The sequence below is a fragment of the Telopea speciosissima genome, chromosome 8 (genome assembly GCF_018873765.1).
Source record: "Telopea speciosissima isolate NSW1024214 ecotype Mountain lineage chromosome 8, Tspe_v1, whole genome shotgun sequence".
Taxonomy (NCBI): Eukaryota; Viridiplantae; Streptophyta; class Magnoliopsida; order Proteales; family Proteaceae; genus Telopea; species Telopea speciosissima.
The window spans coordinates 27,048,774-27,072,133 of NC_057923.1; the positions used below are offsets into that span (position 1 = coordinate 27,048,774).

General features: G+C 45.3%; 1 protein-coding gene across 1 annotated transcript; it reads left to right on the forward strand.

Moving 5' to 3' along the window:
• Positions 1 to 324: 324 nt before the first annotated feature.
• LOC122672744 (metal-nicotianamine transporter YSL2-like) lies at positions 325 to 14,776 on the forward strand. The gene is made up of 7 exons (XM_043870221.1): positions 325 to 711; positions 795 to 967; positions 12,753 to 12,850; positions 12,938 to 13,078; positions 13,179 to 13,368; positions 13,446 to 13,560; positions 13,691 to 14,776. The coding sequence occupies exons 1-7, from the start codon at positions 330 to 332 to the stop codon at positions 14,617 to 14,619; spliced, it is 2,028 nt and encodes a 675-aa protein (XP_043726156.1). The 5' UTR covers positions 325 to 329; the 3' UTR covers positions 14,620 to 14,776.
• The last annotated feature ends 8,584 nt before the right edge of the window (positions 14,777 to 23,360 follow it).

Here is a 23,360-nt window from a genome sequence, read left to right on the forward strand (position 1 = left end):
AATGGGCATGTGGAAATCTCTTCGATTTCCTATTACTAGTGGCAAGCTTTAAATGGTTTATGTGTTTACCTAATCATTTGGTAGTTGACAGCATTTGTGGATGATAGGCTTTTCGATTGACTGAAACCAAAACAAGAGGTGATTATGGAGCTTTTTGTGAGAATTTGGGAGAAGGGTATTACATAATGCTTGTGGAAGATTCAAGAAGAAAACAAAAGCCCATCTTAATCTTGGTCTTCTTTAAATTCTCACTTTCACCGTTAACATTTCTGCAATTCCTTAGCAGGTGAGATTAGCAGTTTCAGCTCATTCTCCCCCCAAATTAAGCTATGATGAGGACTCAAGAATTAGAAGAGAAGAAAGAGATTGAGAGATGGGATTTAGCTGAAAAGCAGATGGAGGAAGCAGGAAAGGAAGAGGAAAAGGAGGAGTGGAAGAGAATCCCACCATGGACTAAGCAGATAACAGCACGTGGGTTAATTGCAAGCTTGTTGATAGGGTCTCTCTACAGTATCATATCGATGAAGCTCGTTCTCACCACAGGCGTGGTTCCAACCCTCAACGTGTCTGCTGCGCTTATGGCCTTCTTATCAGTCAGGGGATGGACGAAGGTGCTTCATAAGTGTGGATTTGTTTCTACTCCCTTTACTCGCCAAGAGAATACTGTCATCCAGACCTGTGCAGTTGCATGTTATACCATTGCTATGGCAGGTTAAGATCTTCTAGCTTCTTGTATTTTCTCCTCCTCTGTTTCCATGTTTGAAGTCTTATCAATTATATTGTTCTTGGAGCAGGTGGGTTTGGGTCATACTTGTTGGGATTGAACAAGAAGACATACGAACTAGCAGGGGTTAATACAGAAGGGAACCTTCCAGGGAGCTACAAGGAACCTGAGATGGGGTGGATTGTTGGTTACCTTTTCGTTTCTTCCTTTGTTGGCGTCTTGACCTTGGTTCCTCTTAGAAAGGTATGTCTGTTTTCGATTTTGTAAACAAATCTAGAATCCAATGGGTATAGCTCGGGTGTTACCTTTACGGAGATGGGAATGCAGCGGAAGAGATCTAGAACCAAGTTTTTTGTCATAAGATCAACATGTCTCCTTTTTGAATATCTTGAAAGGCTTCTCTATGGAACACCACAAATCCTTGGGAATTGATGGAATCCCACAGAGAATACACTAGTCACTCAGAGAGCAAGATTGAGACTAAGAGAGGGATATAACTTATTGTTGCAAGATTGCAATTAGGGTTTGGAAGTTGAAATTAAGAGTATACACAATCAGCCCCCTTCCCATTGGTATTCCTAATAGGAATACAACTCACAAGGGGGGAGTTACTCACCCAAGCGGGTCGCAGCCCGCACAGCTGCCCCACAGGTGGGTGCCCTGAACCCGGGTACAACGTGATTCGATTAACATTTGTATGGCTTTCTCAACATTGGATCATATGTCGAGGTTCCACACGAAAACAATAATTCCACATCGGATGTGAATAACTGATGTATAGTCTTATAGCTAGCTTTTAAGGATGAGTTTTACCCAAATCGCCAACGGATTCGAATCCTCTACTTCTGTAAGAGGTACTTTTGTCCTACTTCCATGTGCTCTGAGAGCGCCACCTATCCTAACAACCATCCAACGGTTGGTGGTGCAAAAATTCAAATTAAAGTGAAAAACTCAGTGGAATGAATTTGAACCACATTAAACCAAAAATCCAATCCTCGACCGACCTAAAATGACCCAAAACCAAACCCAAACCATTTCACTTTCACTTGCATGATAGGGTTTCAAATCCCAAAATTCCCAAAACCTCGACCTTCATCATCCCTCGCTCTCTTCTTCCACCAATCTATACTTTTCACACCTTCAACAACTCTGGTTGAGACTAAAAATTAATGGCAAAATTGAAGTAACCTGCAAACCCACCATTACCTCCATCCATACTGTTGCGTCAAGAAATCGTCGGCGGTCCCTCGAGTGCCGTAACCTGCAAAAGGACCAGGAGAATCGGTGTGGTTCCGGCCTAGGACTCTCTGATGGCTAAGCTAGATCTCTCTGAGCAAACAGACGAATAGTTAGAATTCAAGATGGGTTGATGGGGTAGAGTACCTTCCCTTTTATAGTGGAGTGTGGCGGTGTGGAGAATCCCAGTCGATGGCGAGTAGTCCTTGTAGTTGATAGATTCCCTAGGTAGCAGGGTTCTTCCATGGTTGGTTGCCCCTCTACGAGAGGTAGTATCCCGATAGGGTTGATGTCTCCGATAGATAGACATTGATATGTTGTCAGATAAGGTGCTTGGTGCTTGTGTCCGTCTGAGACTGTACAGCTGACAGGCGGCGGTCTAGAGTCCTAAAGATGGTGCACGTCTTGTTGACGATGGCGGTGGTGGTCTGGTTTTAGATCAGGTCTACGTCCTAGTCCCCTCCATACCCAAGGTCCGTGCCTGCAGGGCCATGGCTGGTGAGGCCGCGCCTGATGAGGTCGCGCTTGTGAGGCCACACCTAGTGAGGCCACGCCTATGAGGCCGCGCCTGTAGGCCGTGCCTGGAGGCCGCGCCTAGAGGCCACGTCTGTGATCGTGCTTGTGGTTCATGTCTGAGCTGGTTCTCCGTCGGGCCTGGGATGGCCCACTTCCTTGGGCCGGGACACATGGCGGTTCCTGATTGGCTGGGGTGATTTTGGGTTTATCATTTTCCCCCCACTCTCTTGGAACGGAGTGTTCAAGAGAGTAGCTTTTTCATTTTTGTTTTAAAGCTTTGTCTCCCTTGCTCTATTCTAGTTTCTTCCTTTCTTGGCTATTAGCCCTTGGCCTTCCTGGTGGCTTGCCCAGCCTTGGCCTACTTAGTATTGCTTACTCTTGATCCTGATCACGTCCGCGGTCTCGGTCACAAGCTTGTTGCCTCCTTGTGCCCGTGTTGCCTGTGCCTCGATCTCACGTTCTTTGCTCATACCTCGGTCTGTTAGTGCTCGTCCACGCCTATTGGCGCCGCTCGACTATTCACGCTTGTTAGCGCATCTCCACTGTCTGTGCCAGTCTGTGCTCGTCTGTGCCCGTTGGTGCCGCTCGACTATCCGCGCCCGTTGGCGCCTGTCAACTGCAGTCCTTGGCGGTGGCCAAAGACCCCCTTTTTATTTTTTTTTATTTTATCACTCTCTTTCTTCTGTCCCTTCTTTCTCCAAAAGTTGACGCCCATTCCTTTTGGGCGTGGACCCTTGGCTCCTTTTTTTTTCTTTATTTTTATTTTTATTATCACTCTCTTTCTTCTCTCCCTTCTCTCTCCAAGAGTCGATGCCCATGCCTTTTGGGTGTGGACCTTTGGCTCATCGCCCGTGGCTAGTCATCTGTTGTCTGCGGCCATGGGTGGTCGTCGTGCCCATTCGGGTTCCCGGCTCATCGCTTGTGCCTCGATTTTACCATGGTCCGTACCTATTGGCAGTCCGCTCCTGTCATGTCCGCGTCCAATGCCGCTGATCCGCGACTGTAGGCAATCAGTGCCCATCGCCGCTGGTCCGGGCCCATTAACGTTGTCATGCCCATTGGCTTGTCTGCACCTGTTTGGCTCGTCCACGCCCATCTCCGTTGGTCCATGCTTATCTTCTCTGGTATAGAAAATATTTGCTCTCTTTTTTTTTTTTTTTTGAGTCAAAATGGTCTTCGTCCATAGACACGTCTTTACTCGAACCTTGTCCTCGACCCCTCGCAAACTTTCACTTTGGACCTCGAACCTCGAGCCTCACCCATGTCCATAGTCTGTCATCTATGGCCCTTGGCGGTGGCATTTTTTTTTTTTTTTGTATTGAGTCGAATTGGTCTTTGGCCATAGACACATCTTTACTTAAACCTTGACCTCGACCCCTCGCGAACTTCGACCTCGGACCTTGGACCTCGAACCTTGACCTTGGACCTCGGACCTCAACCTCGAACGTCGAGCCTTCCCCATGTCCATGGCCTATCGTCTACAACCCTTGGCCGTGGCTTTTTTTTTTTTTTTTGTACCTTTCCTCTTGGGTTTGCTTGTTGGTCGTTGCAGCTCGCTTTCCACTCTCCTAGGTCGGTGGCTTGACGTTGGGGGACTACTACTCAAGTAAGCAACCTTCCTTGCCATTGTCCATGACGTCTAGCGAATTTAACTCCGCCACTATTGTAGTTGGGTCCACAGATAGGCCCTCTTCAAGGTCGTCTTCTTCTGTAGACACTCTCCCCCCATTGCCTCCTCCCAGACCTACTTCTAGTGATGGGGAGGATGCCATTGATAGTCCTGGCCCATTGGTAGTCCTCCTAGAGATGATGCTAGGGTGGCACCCCTAGTCAAGGATCCCAATAGTAGGATGGGACGGTTCTCGAGCATCTTGACGGCATCGAACTTGGTGTCTTTTCGTCGATTGTACCACATACCTTCTAAGATTGTCCTTTGCGCCCCTGGGGAGTTGATCGTGCCTTCTCCCACCGAGCGGATGAGGTCTGCCTTTATGAGGTTTCCTTCTCCTATAGCCTTTTTTCTGGATTTTTGTGGTTGGATCCGCGCTCCTCTGTGTATTGCTCTTCGTCACTCGTATATGGCCGACTGGCTTTGGTAGTTGTTCAACCCCGATTACCTTGCGCCTTGATAGTTCTCGATCTTTGTTGGTCTGCGGACCTTGGTGGCATTGTGCCTTAGTGGTCTGAAGACCTTGGTGGTATTGCGCCTTGTTGGTCAGCGAACCTTGGTGGCTTTGTGGCTCAACGGTCAGCGAACCTTAGTGGCATTACACCTTGGTGGTTAGCGAACCTTGGTGGCATCGCGCCTTGGTGGTCAACGGATCTTGGTGGCATTGCGCCTTGGTGGTCAGCGGACCTTGGTGGCATTATACCTCGGTGGTCCATGGACCTAGGTGGCCTTGCACCTTGGTGGCGTTACGCCTCGGTGGTCGGGAGACCTTGGTGGCATTACGCCTTGGTGGTCTGTGGACCTGGGTGGCCTTGTACCTTGGTGGCATTATGACTGGGTGGTCCGTGGACCTGGGTGGCCTTGCGCCTTGGTGGTCCGTAGACCATGATGCTTTGGAGGTGGTCCGTAGACCATGGTGTTTTGGAAGTATTCGACTGACGAGTAGAGTAGACGAATGTATCCCAATATAAAATTTCAAATTATACTTGAAAATTGTAATTGTAATGTGACTTACTGTGTACCGTGGCTGACAATTAACTATGCTACTATTACTGCTACTCCTCTTATTGGTAGTACTTCTTTAGGTGTTCTGAGTTCCAGGTGCGATCTATCTTCTTGCCCCCCGAAGTTTTCAAGTGGTGGGTCCCTGGGCGTATCTGCTTGAAAACTATATAAGGTCCTTCCCAGTTGACCGACAGCTTTCCCTCCTTTCGTAGTTGTGATAACTTGCCCATCGTAGAACTAGGTCTCCCTGGTGGAAGAGCCTTTCTCTTATTCTGGTGTTATAGTACTTGGTTGTTTGCTGTTGATATGCCACGTTCCTTAGGAGTGTCTTCTCACGGACCTCATCTAAGACGTTCAGGTTTGCTCGGAGTCCATCGTTGTAAGTACGCTCGTTGAAGTGCAGTACCCTGTGGGACATGGCGAGGACCTCTACTGGTGCCAGTGCCTCTGTACCGTATGCTAGACGGAATGGGCTCTCTCTTGTGGGTGTCCTTACTGTGGTTCAGTATGCCCACAGAACACTTGGTAGTTCCTTGACCCACTTCCCTTTGGCTCCTTCTAGCCTTTTCTTGACCCCTTATAACAATGTTCTATTTGTCACCTCCACCTGACCATTGGCCTGTGGGTAGGCTATCGAGATAGGCCGATAGTCAATATTGTAGCTTTGGCAGAAGCTCTGAACTTGGGGTTGTTGAACTGTTTCCCGTTATCTGAGACTATTATTTTTGGCATCCCGAACCTATAGATGACGTCGTCACGGATGAACTTCTCCATTTCATTCTCTATGATTTTGGCAAGTGGCTTAGCCTTGACCCATTTGGTGAAGTAGTCTATGGAGACCACCAAGTACTTGCGGTTCCTGGATGCTGCTGTGCAATCTCCTAGGATGTCCACCCCCTACATGGCAAAGGGGGTGGGGTTGAGGATAGATGTCAGTTTGGTGGTAGATAGATGGGGTATTGGGGCGAACAACTGACATTTCTTGCAAGTCTTGGCATACTATATTGCTTCTTCCTGCAATCGTGGCCAGTAGAGCCCCTGGCGGAGGACTTTGTAGGCTAGAGCTCGCCCTCTCATGTGACTTCCGTATATCCCCTCATGGACCTCTGCCAGGGCGTACTTGGCTTCCTTGGGTCCTAGGCACCGGAGTAGTGGTGCTGTGACCCCCCTCTTGTATAGTACTCCTTCCAGGACGATGTATTTTGTAGCTCTGATCCTTATCTTCCTTGCCTCGACCTTGTCTTCTGGTAAAATGTCATTCTGTAGGTAGTTGATTATAGGGTCCATCCAGCTAGGCCCCTCTTCAATCTCATTGACCTATTTCTCCTAATACGTTGGCTCATGTAAGATCTCAATGTAGACTGCACTGGCCAAGTTTCGGAGCTCATCATTGGCTAGCCTAGACAGGGCATCGGTAGTAGCATTCTTGATCCTGGGAACCCGAACCATCTAGAACTTCACGAACTCCCCGATCAATGCTCGACCATGTGCTAGGTATGACGCCATTCGCTCGACCTTCGCCTTATATTCTCCATTCACCTGGATCACTACAAGCTGGGAGTCACTCCGGATGGATAGGTGTGTGACTTGGATGGTCTTGGCTACCCGGAGTCCAGCTAGTAATGCCTTGTGCTCTGCTTTATTGTTGGATGCTTGGAAGGTGAATCGGAGAGTATATTGGATTCAGAAACCTTCGGGGCTGGTGAGTATGAAGCCAGCCCTGCTTCCTGCTGTGTTACTCGAACCATCCACGAACATCTCCCACGATCCTCGATCATGCTCCTTTGGTTTTTCTGCTTCTGGCTCGATCTCAGATAGGGTGCATTCGGCGACGAAGTCTGCCAAAGCTTGGCCTTTGATGGCCATCCGTGGTTGGAATCTAATGTCATGCTTACTCAACTCTACCGCCCAGGCAATCAACCGTCCGGAGACGTCGAGCTTATGCAGCACCTTCTTCAATGGTAGGTTGGTGAGTACTATGATAGTATGGGCTTGGAAGTAGGGTGTTGCTTTCTAGCTGCGATTACTAGCACGGAGGCTACCTTCTCGATCCTTGTGTAGCTGGTCTCCGCGTCAATCAGGACATGACTAATATAGTAGATGGGTCTCTATATCTTTCCTTCTTCCTTCAACAGCACTGCGCTTACCACGACTGGGATGGCGGCTAGGTAGATCTGCAGCTCTTCATTGGGCTCTGGTCGCCCAAGCAGTGGTGGATTCTCCAGGTACTCCTTCAGCTCCTCAAATGCTTTTTGGCACTCCTCCATCCATGCAAAGTCTTTTGGACTTCAGAGGTTCTTTAGTGTCTTGAAGAACGGCAGGCACTTGTCTCCCGATCGCGACATGAACCTTAAAAGGGTTGCGATCCTTCCATTCAACCTCTGCACTTCTCTGACCGTCCGAGGTGGTGCCATCTCTTGGCTGGCTTTGATCTTCGATGGGTTGGCTTCTATTCCGCATACTGAGACCATGAACCCTAGGAACTTCCCTGACGTTACTCCGAAGGCACATTTTGCAGGGTTTAGCCTCATTTGGTTCCTTCTCAGCACCGTGAATGCTTCCTCTAGGTCGGTCAAGTGTTGGTGGGCTTAGACGCTTTTCACAAGCATGTCATCTGCGTACACCTCCATGTTGCGTCCAATCTGTTCCTCGAACATCTTGTTGACCATCCTCTGGTAGGTGGCTCCTGCGTTCTTTAGCCCGAACGACATGACGTGATAGTAGTAGTTCTCCTTGTTCGTCTGGAACGTGGTGTAGGGCTCATCATCCTCATGCATGAGGATCTAGTTGTACCCTGAGTAGGCGTCCATGAAGCTCAACATCTCATGGCCAACAGTAGCATCGATCAACAGGTCTATCCTGGGCAGTGGGTACTCAACCTTTGGGCATGCCTTGTTCAGGTCTGTATAATCAACGCACATCCTCGACTTCCCGTTGGGCTTCGGTACCATGACCACGATCGCGAGCCATGTTGGGAACTTCTCCTCCCTGATGAACCCAGACTGGCTCAACTTCTCAACCTCTTCCTTGATAGCTGCTTGTCGATCGAGGGTAAAGTTATGCCGCTTCTGTTGGATGGGCTTTCTAGTTGGGTCTACATATAGCCGGTGTTCTGCTATGGACCGTGGTATGCCTGGCATGTCAGAGGTTGACCATGCGAAGACATCCATGTTTGCTTGGAGGAGGTGTCCCAGCTCTTCCTTCTGCTCCTTATTCAATAACGAGCCCACCTGCACGACCTTGGAAGGGTCGTCTTTGTTGAGTGGCCATGGGACGAGGTCCTCCACCGGCCTTCCTCTCTTCTTTGTCAGTTCATCTCTCTGGTCGCTAACCAGGTTCTCCATGCACAGTGCCATTCCTCGGCTATTACCATTGTTCTTCTTGATAAAGGTGGCATAGCATTCTCTGGCCTTCTTCTGATCTCCTCGGACTTCCCCTACCCCATTCTCGGTGGGGAACTTCATCTTCAAGTGGAGTGGTGATGCGACTCCTCTAAGGGCTATCAGAGACAGTCGCCCTAAGAGGCCATTGAATAACACCACGGACCTGACGACAATGAAGTTCACCTTGATGGTCACTTATCGTGGATGCTCTCCAAAGGTGACGGGCAGCTCTATAGTACCTCTGATGGAGGCGATGGCACCCAAAAACCCATGGAGGTAGGTTGGCTCTGGTTTGAGTTGATCATCCTCGAACCCGAATTGGCGGTAGGCTTCTAATGAGAGCACGTCCACGGACCTCCCTGTATCTATCAACATCCTGTGCACTGGTCGGTTGGCTATCTCCACCTGCACTACTAGGGCATCTTCATGTGGAAAGCTCACACCTTCCAAGTCTGCATCTAAAAAGGAGATTACCATCTCGGTCTTTGCTACTTTGCTTGGCTTCTCTGTTACTCCTACGAACCTGGCGTGGGCTTTGGTCTTTTTGGTAGACTCTTGCCTTGGTCCTCCAAGTATGGTGAGGATGGGGGCTCCCTTGGTGCCGCTGGGTTCTTGTACATCTCTCCTCTCTTCTGTGCGGTCTCTCTTCCTATCTCGATCCGCCTTCCTTTCTTCCCTTCTTTGTTCTTCTCTTTCTCAATCACGACCTCGGTCTCCTCAGCCGTCACGTCTTCCTTTTATGTATTTGTTCAAGCTCCCTACCCTTACAAGTTGCTCTATCTCCCTCTTCAGTTGGTAGCAATCTTCTGTGTCATGCCCGTTATCCTTGTAGAAGAGACAGTACTTGTTGGGGTTGCGCTTCTTAGGTCCTGCTAGCATGGGTCGTGGCCAATGGAGTAGGTCACAGTCTTGGATTTGCATAAGGATCTGGGACCTGATGGTGTTCAGGGGTGTGAACTCTGGGATGCTTGCTCTCTCACTTCTTTCTGGGCTGCGGGCGAACGCCCTTCTCTTATCAACGCTTGGTCCGTGACCTCTTGCTTTCTTTGCGGTCATCCGGCGTCGACCTCTTATTATCCTGTGGTTTGGCTTCGATCACCTTCTTCCGAGCTTGTAGTACCTCGGCCATGTTGGCAAACTCGTTACACTGCTCCAGAAGCTCTTTCATGGTCCTAGTCTCATGACGTGCCAGGTCTTTGATCAAGTCCAGGTCCCTAATGCCCCCAGCCAAGGCTGCATGCTGGGTCTGGTAATCTAAGTCTCGGACCTCCAGGGACTCCTTAGTGAACTTGCTGACATACTCCCTGAGGGACTCCCCAAGGTTCTGAATCATGTTCAGTAGATTGACCGTGGTCTTCTTCTGCTTGACACTGCTCTGGAAGCGGGTGATGAACTGCTCGCATAATTCTGCGAACGAATCTATCGACCTCAGTTGTAGTCTGGAGAACCATGATGTAGTTGCACCCTTGAGGGATGCAGGGAACGCTCGGTAGGAGACCACGTTCGATCCCCCATATAAGGTCATCATCCCATTGAAGTAGTTGATGTGATCATTAGGGTCCGTGGTTCCACTGTAGAGGTCAAAGGTGGGTAACCTGAACTTGGATGGGAGTGAGGCTGACATGATCTCTTCTGAGAAGGGATGTTATCCTGGTATCGAGTGTGTCTCCCCCTTGGTCTGCTTCTTTAATCCTTCCAGCTTCTCATCCAAATCTCGGAGTCACTTGTCTAACTCCTCATCCCCTGACTGTCCCTCACATCTGGCTGGTCATTCACTGTGACCTCGTTCTTGCCCAACCTTGAAGTCCCCTCCCGTCTGGAATGTTGGTGGGATGGTGAAGGGTCACGTCGTGGTGAACCTTGTCGTGAACGTGAGGGGCTTTCTTCTCGGTAGGTCTAGCTTCGCCCTGGTGTATGACTCCCTCCTAATCAACCTTGGAACATCGACCTCCTGATGGACCCTTCTGGGTTAGGTACCATGGATCGGTGTAATGGTGTTCTCCCGCGATCTGACTGTACTGGAAGGTCCATTGTTCTCCTGGGAGGTTGGGAAGGCTCCCCCTACTGCCTAGTGTACCTCTCTGAGCTCTCACCCCTAGGAGACGACCTCCTAGGGCTCTGCTCCTGTCGAGGGACAGGATCTGTCCTACGACTGTGGGATGTTGTGCGCTGCCTCAGGTAGTCGCGAAAGAGTTGTTGGTCATGGAGGATCTGTCGCTGTAAGTCATTGATCTGACCCACAATCGCCAGTGCATTAGGATCAGGTACTGGCTCCACGGCGGCTTCCATGGCTGCTTCGGGGTTGAGGTTGACTACCTCAACCTGTTGGTTATCTGGGACCTCCCTCTCCTGAGAGACATGGTCAATGGCTCTGCGATGCGAGCTCTCTGGAGGAGGTGATCCGTTCCCCTCCCTCGCAGCATTATTGGTGGAGGGAGCGATCTTCTTGCCTAGTGGTGCCATTAAGTAATTAGGAAAACAAGCTAGTAGGTATGATGGCTAACATCGTTCCCACAGACGGCGCCAATCTATTGGGTCAAGAAATCATCTGTGGTCCCTCGAGTGTCGTAACCTGCAAAAGGACCAGGGTGGCAAAAGAGAACCGGTGTGGTTACAGCCTAGGACTCTCCGATGCCTAAGTTAGATCTCTCTGAGCAAACAGACGAATAGTTAGAATTCAAGATGGGTTAATGGGGTAGAGTACCTTCCCTTTTATAGTGGAGTGTGGCGGTGTGGAGAGTCCCAGTCGATGGCGAGTAGTCCTCGTAGTTGATAGAGTCCCTGGGGAGCAGGGTTCTTCCATGATTGGTTGCCCCTCTACGGGAGGTTGTGTCCCGATAGGGTTGATGTCTCCGATAGATAGACATTGATACATTGTCAGATAAGGTGCTTGGTGCTTGTGTCCGTCTGAGACTGTACAGCTGATAGGCGGCAGTCTAGAGTTCTGGAGATGGTGCATGTCTTGTTGATGATGGCAGTGGTGGTCTGGTTTTAGATCAGGACTACGTTCGAGTCTGCTCCGTACCTGAGGTCCGCGCCTGGTGAGGCCGTGCCTGATGAGGTCGCGCCTGTGAGACCGCGCCTGTGAAGCCATGCCTGGTGAGGCCACGCCTATGAGGCCGTGCCTGGTGAGGCCGTGCCTGGAGACCGCGCCTGTGATCGTGCTTGTGGTTCATGTCTGAGCTAGTTCTCCGCCGGGCCTGGGACGACCCACTTCCTTGGGCCAGGACATGTGGCGGCTCCCTATTGGCCGGGGTGATTTTGGGTTTATCACATACACTACACAAAGGCAAGAAGTGGCAGCCTTGTTTAGAAGGGTTCAGGCTCCTAAGAGTTACATAAACAGGAAAAATGGGGACACAGGGGACATAAAATCCAAAAGCAAAAAGCAGCTCTATCAAAAAGACAGATACCCACAAAAGAGAGAAAAGCAAGACAATTTTTTTTTTTCTTTTCTTTAGGGTTGTTAAAATTAGATTAGAGGAGCTCTCCTGATTTCCTTACCATCTCCACCGACGTCTTCTAGAGCTAATGACATCGGTTACAACCAAACATCACAGCAACACGACCACTATCAGAGGCAGAGACCAAAATTTATAAAATTAAAGCTAAAAACTTTCCAAAAAAATTGAAATTGAAAAACTGCTCCTCATATCCTTCTACAGTTTAGTTCAGTTCAAATTTCCGTTTCTCACCCTCCACCACATCCATAACCAGTAGAAAACCAAGAAGAAATCCATCCACAAAATTAACCCAAAAGAAGATGAAGAAGAAGAAGAAGAAGAACTACATTCAAAATTATAATAATGGTGGTTCAGGCAGATTGGTAGATGAAGAGAGTGAGGGATGGAGAAGGTCGAGGTTTTGGGAATTTAGGGATTTGAAACCCTATCACACAAGTGAAAGTGAAATGGGTTGGGTTTGGTTCAAACTCATTCCACTGAGTTTTCAACTTAAATTTGGATTTTCGCACCACCAACTGTTAGATGGTTGTCAGGACAGGTGACACTCTCAGAGCGCATGGAAATAGGATAGAAGTATCTTTTACGGAAGTAAAGGATCCGAATCCAATCCCCAACACCAATGAGCTACTTCTAACATTTTTTTCTTCTATTTGGGGGTGGAAGTTACTTTTAACATTCTATTTACATTCTTTTAAATTTGATTACCATTTCTTCACCCTTTTTTTTTTTTTTTTTTTAATTTCATTATTCCACAGATCATGATAATTGACTACAAATTAACTTATCCGAGCGGCACCGCAACTGCAGTTCTTATTAATGGTTTCCATACTCCCACGGGTGATAAAATTGCCAAGTACTCATTCACTTTGCCCACTCTTCTCTTATAGAATTAAAATTTATACATTGTAGACTTGATAAAGAGCTTTGAAACTTGACACAGGGAACAAGTCCGGGGATTTTTGAAGTACTTTTCAATCAGTTTAATGTGGGGTTTCTTTCAATGGTTTTATTCTGGTGGAGGAGACCAAAAATGTGGATTTTCACAGTTCCCCATTTTTGGGTTACAAGCTTGGAAGCAAACGTGAGAATTATTCATGTCCTTCTAACAATATTACCAATAATTCTACTCTTGTTGCTTGATTAATCTCATTTTATTTGAAATTTGCTTTTGAGTTTCGCAGATTTTACTTCAATTTCGACATGACTTATGTTGGAGCAGGAATGATTTGTTCACATCTTGTGAACTTGTCTATGATTCTTGGGGCTGTTCTTTCATGGGGTATAATGTGGCCATTGATAAGTCAACTTAAAGGAGATTGGTATCCTGAAACTATACCTGAAAGTAGTATGAAAAGTCTGAATGGCTACAAGGTTAGTGATCTCAAAAATTTTCACAATATTCAATCACTTTTCAGCTCTAATGCTTGCTAATGCAATTTGTTGGATAGATTTTCATTGCGATGGCTCTTATATTAGGAGATGGACTCTACCACTTTCTCAAGATAATGTATACTATTGGTAGAAACATTCAAGTGGGATTCAATAAAAAGAAACTTGACTCAGGTAAAATAGGTCTACACAGAGCGGATTAAGAGTTTACCGCTACACTAAAACTAATTGGTGATAGTGAAGGTGCAACTTTATTTCTTTATGGGCAGGTGGCTAATTGTCTATTAATGTTTTCCAGTGACAGAACACGAGAATCAAGGCTTTGATGATCTTCAAAAGATAGAATTGTTCATGAGAGAGAGCATTCCAGTATGGATTGCTTGTGTAGGATACATTTTCTTCTCTATTGTTTCTGTCATTGCGATTCCAATGATGTTCCCCCAACTGAAGTGGTACTTCGTCGTTGTAGCCTATGTTATTGCTCCCCCTTTATGCTTCTGCAATGCTTATGGCACCGGTTTGACAGACATGAACATGTCTTACAACTATGGAAAAATAGCCCTCTTTGTGATTGCTTCTATAGTAGGGAAAGACTCTGGATCAGCAGTTGCTGCACTTATTGGATGTGGTTTGATCAAATCTGTGGCCCAAAGCTCTTCTGATTTAATGCATGATTTTAAAACAGCATATCTCACTCACACTTCCCCTCGCGCAATGATAATATGTCAGCTTATTGGAACAGCCGTAGGTTGCATTGTAGGTCCTCTTTCATTTTTTCTCTACTATAAGACCTTCGACATCGGAAACCCAGATGGAGATTTCAAAGCTCCATTTGCACTAATCTACAGGAACATGGCAATCCTTGGTGTTGAAGGCTTCTCTGCTCTGCCCCAACATTGTTTGCAGTTATGTTATGGCTTCTTTGCCTTTGCAGTGGGAGCCAACATGATAAGGGACTTTTCTGGACCCAAGATTGGGAAATGGGTGCCAATACCAATGGCCATGGCAGTGCCTTTTATCATTGGAGCCTACTTTGCAATTGATATGGGTCTTGGGAGCTTGGTTGTGTATGTGTGGCATAAGGTGAACAACAAGAAGGCTAGTATTATGGTTCCAGCAGTTGCATCAGGGTTGATATGTGGAGATGGGCTATGGATCCTCCCTTCAGCCATGCTTGCTTTAGCGAAGGTTAATCCCCCTATGTGTATGAGATTCTTGCCTTTCCGGAAGTAGTAGAGTTATAGCAATGTGGAAATGGAAGAAAGATGGTAGATAGGTATGAGAATCTACTCCTGTTATGAATAATATGGAAACATTAATTGTTGTACCAAACTGAGCGACATTGATCAGGAACTGATTGTGAATGGGCTCATGTTTTTGAAGTGGCAACTCCAGTGCCCCACAAGGCGAAATTACTGGATTGAAATATTTTCTTGTTTAAAAGTAAAGAATATATAGTTTAGTTAAACCAATACATTCCAATGAAGGAAACCCAGGAGAAGAGACTAGATAGGAAGAAGGGCATGGTTTCTGTCACTCCAATAAATTTACCACAGTAGAATATAAAAAAAAAAAACCGTCGCTATTAAAATCAGAAAAGTTTTTTTGTCGCTGTTAATCTGCTGCGAAATGTACCCCCAAAAAAAAATTCTTGTAGTTTTTGAACCAACTGTGGTTAGCACATTTAGGAGTAAAGTTTGAGGATTTGGATCCTCTACTGCCGCCTGCCCATGCGGCCAGCGTGCAGCCTCACACAGGTAGGGGTGAAATGACCGCCCTACCCACTGCCAAGCATCCTGCCCAGGTGGGGTCCACGCCTTGCCTGTGTGAGGCTTCATGTTGACCGCATGGGCAGCCGGCAGCAGAGGATCTGGATTGAAAGTTTGACCGTCACTATTTACAAACTTAGCAATGGTAATTACAACTAAATAACTTTATTTATCCATAAACAATTTCTTGCAGCAGTGGAAGCGATACGGTACCAGATACATAACCAAAAAATATAGAGATAGGATCTCAATGAACACATATGATAACGCACTGATGGCACGTTCCTCCAAAGGGATACAACACAAGAGTATGATCACCAAAGCTTTGCTCCAACTCCAATGGCAGAAACCCTAGTTTGAGGAAGAAGAAGACTCTCTTTATCTCTCTCAAGAATGATCTTTCAACTGTTGAGAATAATTATGTTGTCAACTACTAGGGTTTGAACCAAGCCTCTCTTTAAATAGAAAAACCTTAATCAGGAGATTACAAATCAATTCGAGGCCTCAGATTCTGATCAATCATTATTCAATTACTCACAAACTTGGATGTTCACCCTATCGAGGTGTGAAACCTTATTGAAGAACATCCCCATTCACGTAAATAAATCATTCAACGAGCATCTGGTGTGTAATCAGTTTTGTCGATAGACATCAACCATTGGATCACTACAATTGCATGAATTACTAATGCAACAGTAAGTACCTCTCAGGTATGGGAAAAAGTAACTATCAGAAATTCCCCTTACGAATAAGATGGCGGTAAACCAAATCAGGAATTTCAATTTATTAATATTCAACACAATTAAGTGCCCACATTTAGATTTCCATATTAATCTCCATTAGGGAAATATACAATGTGGCAACCCGAAAATAAAGTGCCCAAGTTTGTCCATAGTTGTGAACTAATAACGGTAAAGTAGGCAATTGCACATTATCAAAATAATCACAAGCATATGAATATGAAAATTTATTAATTAATTTATTCACATTAAATTGGGTTTGATGAACACATACATCAAATGCAATTAATCCAACACTTCTTGCATCTTCTACAATATGGGGTTGGCTAACAATACTGTTGTAGAACCCTGGGATTTTCTGCTTAGGGCATCAATCACTACATTTGCTTTACTAGAGTGGTAATTTATACTGCAGTCATAAATCCTTGATCAGATCTAACCACCTCTTCTGTCTCAAGTTGAGTTTTTTTGGGGTGAAGATGCACTTCAAACTTTTATGGTTTGCGAAAATTTCACATCTTTCGCCATATAACTAATGCCTTCATATCTTTAAAGCAAAAATCATTATTGCCAACTCTAAATCATGGTTGGGTAATTTTGCTCTGGTTTCAGCTGACTATAAGCATAGACTATCACCTTGCCATGTTGCATAAACACACAACCTAAACCTTTCCTCGAGGCATCACTATACATGATATATCCCTTAGTCCAGATGGAATAGTTACCATTGGGGGTATCACAGTGTAAGAACCCAAATTTTGACCATTGTATTTGGTGATATATAGGAGTCAGAGGAGAAGAGGGATTTCTACGTAGCAATAATCATTCAGGACTTGAGAGGTCATGAGTATCAGAGGTAAGTCAAGTCTATGCCTTGATGTGTGGAATCTTATATATCATAGGGTATAAAATATAGGGAAGCAGTTTTCTGTACGGGAGTGTGGCCTATGCCAGCACTCCCATGTGTCTATTTCTCTCCTCCTTAAAACAAGGGGGTAAAGGTGTCTTTTCACATGGGGAGGAGAGAGATAGACTCGTGGGAGTGTTGGCGTAGGCCACACTCTCGGACAGAGAACTTTTTCCCTAAAATATATTATTTGATCTTGAAATCTGATGTGTGCATTTTTAATCATGCTAATATCAAGGAATTCTATATACTATTTACTTCTAGCTTTATGAGCTCAAGGCTTGAATATAATAATGACAATTTGGTAATATTGTGTATGATGCATAATATCTTGAGTATGTCAATTTGTGGGGTATTTATTTTATTATTCATGGTATGACCCTCCTAATTAAAGATTTTATTATAATATTATGTATCGTAATCTTATTGATTGTATATGTATATGAGCATGTGCAATATATAAGAAGTGATACTTTAAAAAGACATATATTTATAGTGTCTTGAGTTATGTGGTCCATGACTAGGACCAAAGGCTGTGAACCGAGTGGGCTAAGAGGAGACCAAGGGTTGGGTCATTGTGGTCTAGTGAGGCTAGAAAGAGGCACAAGTATAAAAGGTATTGTCTGTCTTTTTGTTGAAAAATATCTCAACATTATAAATAGAAGAGAGAAAAATGATAGAGGAAGAAGATCTTCAAGCTAGGAAACCATTGAAGATTTAAGGTTTTTGAGTGAGGTCAGTGTAGGTATGAATCATCTTTGATAATGTCGCTCTTGTCCAAGAAGTGGTTCAAGATTTAAATAAGAAAATCAGAGAAGGCAATGTTGTTATGGAATTGGATATGGCGAAGGCATACGACATGATTGAATGGAGTTTTTTAAAGGATGTCCTGATCAGGTTTGGTTTTAGCCCATCGTGGATCACCTTTTTTTTTGTGAATAAGACCCTTGAAAATTGTTGGTTCTCGGTTGTGTTGGACTTGGGTCCAAAGGGTTATTTTGAGTCTACAAGAGGGCTTCGATAGGAAGACCCGCTTTCCCCATCTCTTTTCATTTTAGCAGAAGAAGTGCTAAATAGAGGCCTTTGTAACCTTTTCGCAGAAGGGCATGCATCCTATTTCCACCTCCCTCGTGGTTGCTCGGCTATTTCACACAGCCTCTTTGCTTATGATGCCATCATCTTCTCTAAAGGAATCAAGTCATCCCTCAAGCAGATTATGGGCTTCATTACCAGGTATGAACATTATTCAGGTCAATTATTGGTAAATAGACAAAAAAAATTTGTTTTATTTTTAGTGCTAACTCCTCCGCTGGGTGAGAATGATTGGAGAAGTTACAAGGTTTACTAAGAAATCCATACCCATCACCTACTTGGGTTTTCCACTTTCTACTGGCAGATTGAAGATTACTTTTTCTGATGAGTTGTTAGCAAAACTCAGATCTAAAGTGGCACGTGTAGACCCTGAATTTTGTCACCCCCTCGGTAGTAATGACAATCGGACGTGGATTGATGACGTTTCTCTCTCAAGAAGAGCTCGACCACCTAACCTACCTCTCCTTGACCCCGATAAGGTTCGGACAAGTGTTTTTAAGTGCAAAATACTCAATGATAGCCAAGGGTGCAGAAGAAGTGACTGAAAACACTGTCGGGAATTTCTCTGGTACCGAATTAGGTTTAATCGCTTTATTCAAAATTAAAATATTTTTTGACCTAATCTTGGACTAAAATATATACCTTTGGATAGTGCTCAGACAGACGAATCCAACGGTATATTTTGTGTCAAAATCCACCTAGGTGTGAAGCAAGGTCCAAAACTGGTAAAAGATTCCATTCTGAGCAATATGAATCAACCTGGGAGATCCATGGATCCTTGGAAGGTCCCACGGATCCATGTAAGCTTCCACGGATCCATGTAAGCTCCACAGATCCGTGTAAGCTTCAACGGATCCGTGGAACCCAAGGTCGGTTCCTTGGACCTGCGTAGCCTTCTCATGGGATTTGTTTTAAATTCCTTCCCTTATTCTAAAAATATATCAAAATATCAAAGATATCTTTGAAAAATATCCTAAATCCTACCTATAAATACCCCCTTCACAAACCAACGCAGATTTGAAAATCCAGAGGATTGAAATCCAAAGAATTCAGGGGTGTATCTGGTCACCATAGATTTTATGTATGGAATTTTTATCCCTTTTGATGCTTGGCATTTCTTCTTGTGGTGCTCATCCTTCTTTTCAGCGAAAGTTGCCTTTATGATTAGGAGATCTTTTAGATGATCCTGCCTGTAACTTCCAATGTAGAACATTTATTGCCTGCGCCCCTCTTAACGCTTCGTTTACTGCATCATTAATGAAACTTAAGTAGAAGCTGACCTGCTGCCTCCCTTCTCGAACCCTTTCAATGTTTCGTTTATCGTGCCATTAATAGGATATAAGTAAAAGCTGAATCGTTGTCTCCCTATTTGAACCCTTTCACAGTTTTTGAAAAGCGTAGGCACAATAAGGGCCTGCCGCGTGGCCGCCGGTAATTATTCCACTTAAATCCGGGTACTACTTTTTTGGGGTTCCCTTTTGATCTAGGTCGTCGGTTCCTCCTTAAATAGTACTTCTTCCCTCTTTTTTTCTTTTCCTCTCTCTACTTCTTTCGTTTGGAGTGAAGCCATGGATCCCTTCTGTGGGTGTTTTTCCTACACTTCTATTGAAGCGCTTTTACTTCTTTGGTGCTTCGGCTGCCGTTGCCTTTACGGCTACACCGAATGCCTATTTTTGGATGCTGACTCTTTATTGGGTGAAGTTACTTTCAGTTCAGATCTTCAATTGACATTGGCCCTAACAACTTCGATCCTTAATCGACACACAGTGTCTTTTGGTGTTCCAAGCTAGGGGGCTATCTCTCTGTATGGTGTGCCCTTGCCAATGCTTGGTGGGATCATGCTATCCTAGAGAGGATGGGAGTTTTGAGGGGACTGCTTCCTACCTTCCCTAACCTCCTCAGAGTTTGAGGATGGGAGATTTTGCACAAGCAGTGTGCTGGAGGACCTAAACCGGCGTCTTCCTCGTTGTCTTCAACCTCCTTGTCTCTGGCAGGTTTAGGAGGTTGCCTACGGGATTCATTCTGTCTTTAGAGGAGCTCAAAGATGTTGGTATGATGATTCCCATTTGGTAAAGCAGTCCCCTAAGGCCCTCGAGGTCGCTTTGGGACATGGTGTATTGCATCATGAATGTCGGGGTTGATCATAATCAGCCCGGTATTCTTATTGTAGCTACTCCTGTCTCATGCTTCTTGGTCCTTGCTTCCTTCATGCCTCAATCCTCCTCTTTGGCGGGCTAAGACAAGGCACTTTGAACTTATGGGTTAGGCGCATCTCGTTCTCGCTGCTTTCGTCGTTCAGGAGAAGCATTCATCTGGAACCGAGCACGCCTACTCTTTCTTAGTCGATTCTGCACAACTTTTTGATTCCATCATTTGTAAAGACCACTATTTATTTGTTGTACAATTTGGCCTTTGTTATTAAAGAGCTTTCTGCTTTTCTTGCTATTATCGTAGCTCCTTGGCATGGTTGGCCTATTATTCAATCAATGCTAGTGATATTCTTGATCTTATTCTCGGAAATCGTTAACTTTGAAACGCCAACATGGTGCAACTCGTAATTATTGTCGGATGATCACTAATTGTTTCGTGGAATGCCGCTATGGTGCAACTCACCATTGTGGTCGGATAACAATGAATTATTTTTGTGGAATGCCACTATAGTGTAAGTCACCATTATGGTCGGATGACCATGAATTTTTTTTACGGAATATCGCTATGGTGCAACTCACCATTATGGTCAGATGGCCATGAATTCTTTTTGTGGGACACCACTATGGTGCAACTCACCATTTTGGTTGGATGACCATTAATTGTTTTTTGTGGAAGGCCACTATGGTGCAACTCACCATTATGGTTAGATGACCATTGATTCTTTTTGTGGAACGCCATTATGGTGCAACTCACCATTATGGTCGGATGACCATGAATTCTTTTTGTGGGACGCCACTATGGTGTGGGACGCCACTATGGTGCAACTCACCATTATGGTCAGATGACCATGAATTCTTTTTGTGGAACGCCATTATGGTGCAACTCACCATTATGGTTAGATGACCATTGATTTTGCGGAACGCCGCTATGGTGGAACTCACTATTATGGTCGGATGACATTGATTCTTTTTGCACGTCATTTAATAATAACATGTAAAATTTGCTTACAAAAATGATTGTAAAATTTACTTATAAAAATGAATCATTGCTCCCCAAAATTGATGAACAAGTATTGATACCTTTATTGATCATAGTCATATGAGGATTTGAAACAATCTCAAGTTGATTTAAAACAAACGAGGACTAACCTTATTGATAGAATTTTCTCAAATTTTCTAAATTCCAAGACCGTGGTATGGGTATCCCCTCCAAAGTCTCAAAATGGAAAGCTCCTGGCGCTACTTGTTTGGAGATTTTGTATGGTCCTTCCCAATTAGATGCTAGCTTTCCCATGGCTCTCGGATCAGAGGCCTCTATTTCACGAAGTACAAGGTCTCCTTAGTGAAACTTTCTTGGTTTCACCTTTGCATTATAATGGTGTGTCGTCCGTTATTGGGGCGCTGAAAATGTAAGCAGCGTAGAAAACCCCTAACCTAGCGAAGCGAAGAAACTTACTAAGCGAAGAAAACAAGCAACAGCCTTACTCAACCAAGCAACGGATGAGCCCAATGGAAAGTAAGTTGATCGTAGAGCACCGTTGCGTGGGAGCGCATCCAAGAATCAAGTCCTTCCGCTAGCGAGAAGAACCAAGCAACGGCTAGCTGATCGTAGAGCACTCTCTCCAGGTGGTCGAGCTGATCTACGAGCACTCTCTCCCGATGGTCGAGCTGCCTCCGTCTGCCCTTTATTAGTAAGGTGCAAGCACTTGGGCGGAGTAAAGCTGATCGTAGAGCACCGTTGCGCTAACGCGCACGCTGTAGTTTTTCAGCTAGCCTCTGGGCTTGAAAGCCTATGTTTGCTGGCTTAACAACAGCGAGCTCTACTTTCAGAAGCGAGCCAGAGTAGCGCGCTAGCCTATCACATCTTGAAGCTCTGCGCTCTAGAGCGTTTTTAAAGGCGGCTATGCTACTAGTGCGCTAGCCTTTTCCGCAGGCTGCTAGTTGTAGCGCGCGTACTCTTCTTCTGTTCTACGAATCTACAGATCTCAAAATCGAAGAACGAGCTAGGGTGACAAAAAGATAGAAGCGCTATGACTCTTCTTCTGTTCCTTACCCGTGCTGTTTCTCGGATTTCCTCCAACAGGTCCAAATTTTCTCTTAATTCTTTAGCATTAGCTTCTTGATCATAGGGTTGTACCCTTAGTGAAGTTTCTCCTATTTCCACAGGGATCACTGCCTTAGTTCCATATGTCGACATAAATGGTGTCTCACCTGTTGCGAGTCTTGTGGTTGTTTGGTACGCCCATAAAATGCTCGGCAGCTCCTCGGCCCATAATCCTTTGGCCGTCTCCAACTTCTTTTTGATTATGTCCAGTAGGATTTGTTCCTGGCTTCTGCCAGGCCGTTAGATTGGGGGTGTGCCACCGAGGTCTTTCGTATATGAATTTCATACTGATCACTGAGTTCTTTGAACTTTAGCTCAAATTGCTTTCCATTATTAGTGATAAGGGTTCTCGGAATCCCATATCTATATATGACAGAATGGAGGAAGAATCTTCATACCTTCACAGTTGAGATTAATGCCAAAGCCTCTGCGTCCACCCATTTGGTGAAGTAATCAATTGCCACTACCACAAATTGTCTACCTCCTGACACCTTTGGGAATGGACCTAGAATGTCCATCCCCCACTATACGAAAGGTAATGGACTAGAAATGGAAGTGAGCTTCGTGGCCGATTGACGCATGATCGGTGCGAAGGTCTGGCATTTGATGCATTTGCGTACAAAACTCATTGCTTCCTTTCACAGATATGGCCAAAAGTATCCTTACCTGATGACCTTATGAGCCAATACTATGCCCCCCAAATGTTATCCGCAAATGCCTGTGTGGTTTTCCCTTAGAACGTATTCTGCTTCGGATGGCCTGAGGCATTTCAAGTAGGGCATGGCATAATCCTTCTTGTATAGCACTCCTCCAATCATTGTGTACCGCGCTACTCTCATTCTTATCTTTTTGGCTTCTTCTTTATTTGTTGGGAATGTGTCCCCTTGGAGATATGTTATGAGGGGTCCATCCAGCAAGATTCAACCTCAATGGGTAGTACGTCTTCAATTTCTTCTATACTTGGTGCACCGAGCACGTTTATGTACACTGTTCGGCCTAGATCTTAAAATTCTGAGGTGGCTAGCCTAGAGAGCGCATCTGCCGAGGCATTTCTATGCTCAGGGCACCTATAATATTTGAAAGTTAGTAAACCCATTAATTAGGTTGCGTACCTTTCTTAGATATTGTGCCATGTGTGGTTCCTTCGCTTCATATTCTCCATTCACTGGATTAACCACTAACTGAGAATCACCATGCACGATGATGCTCTTT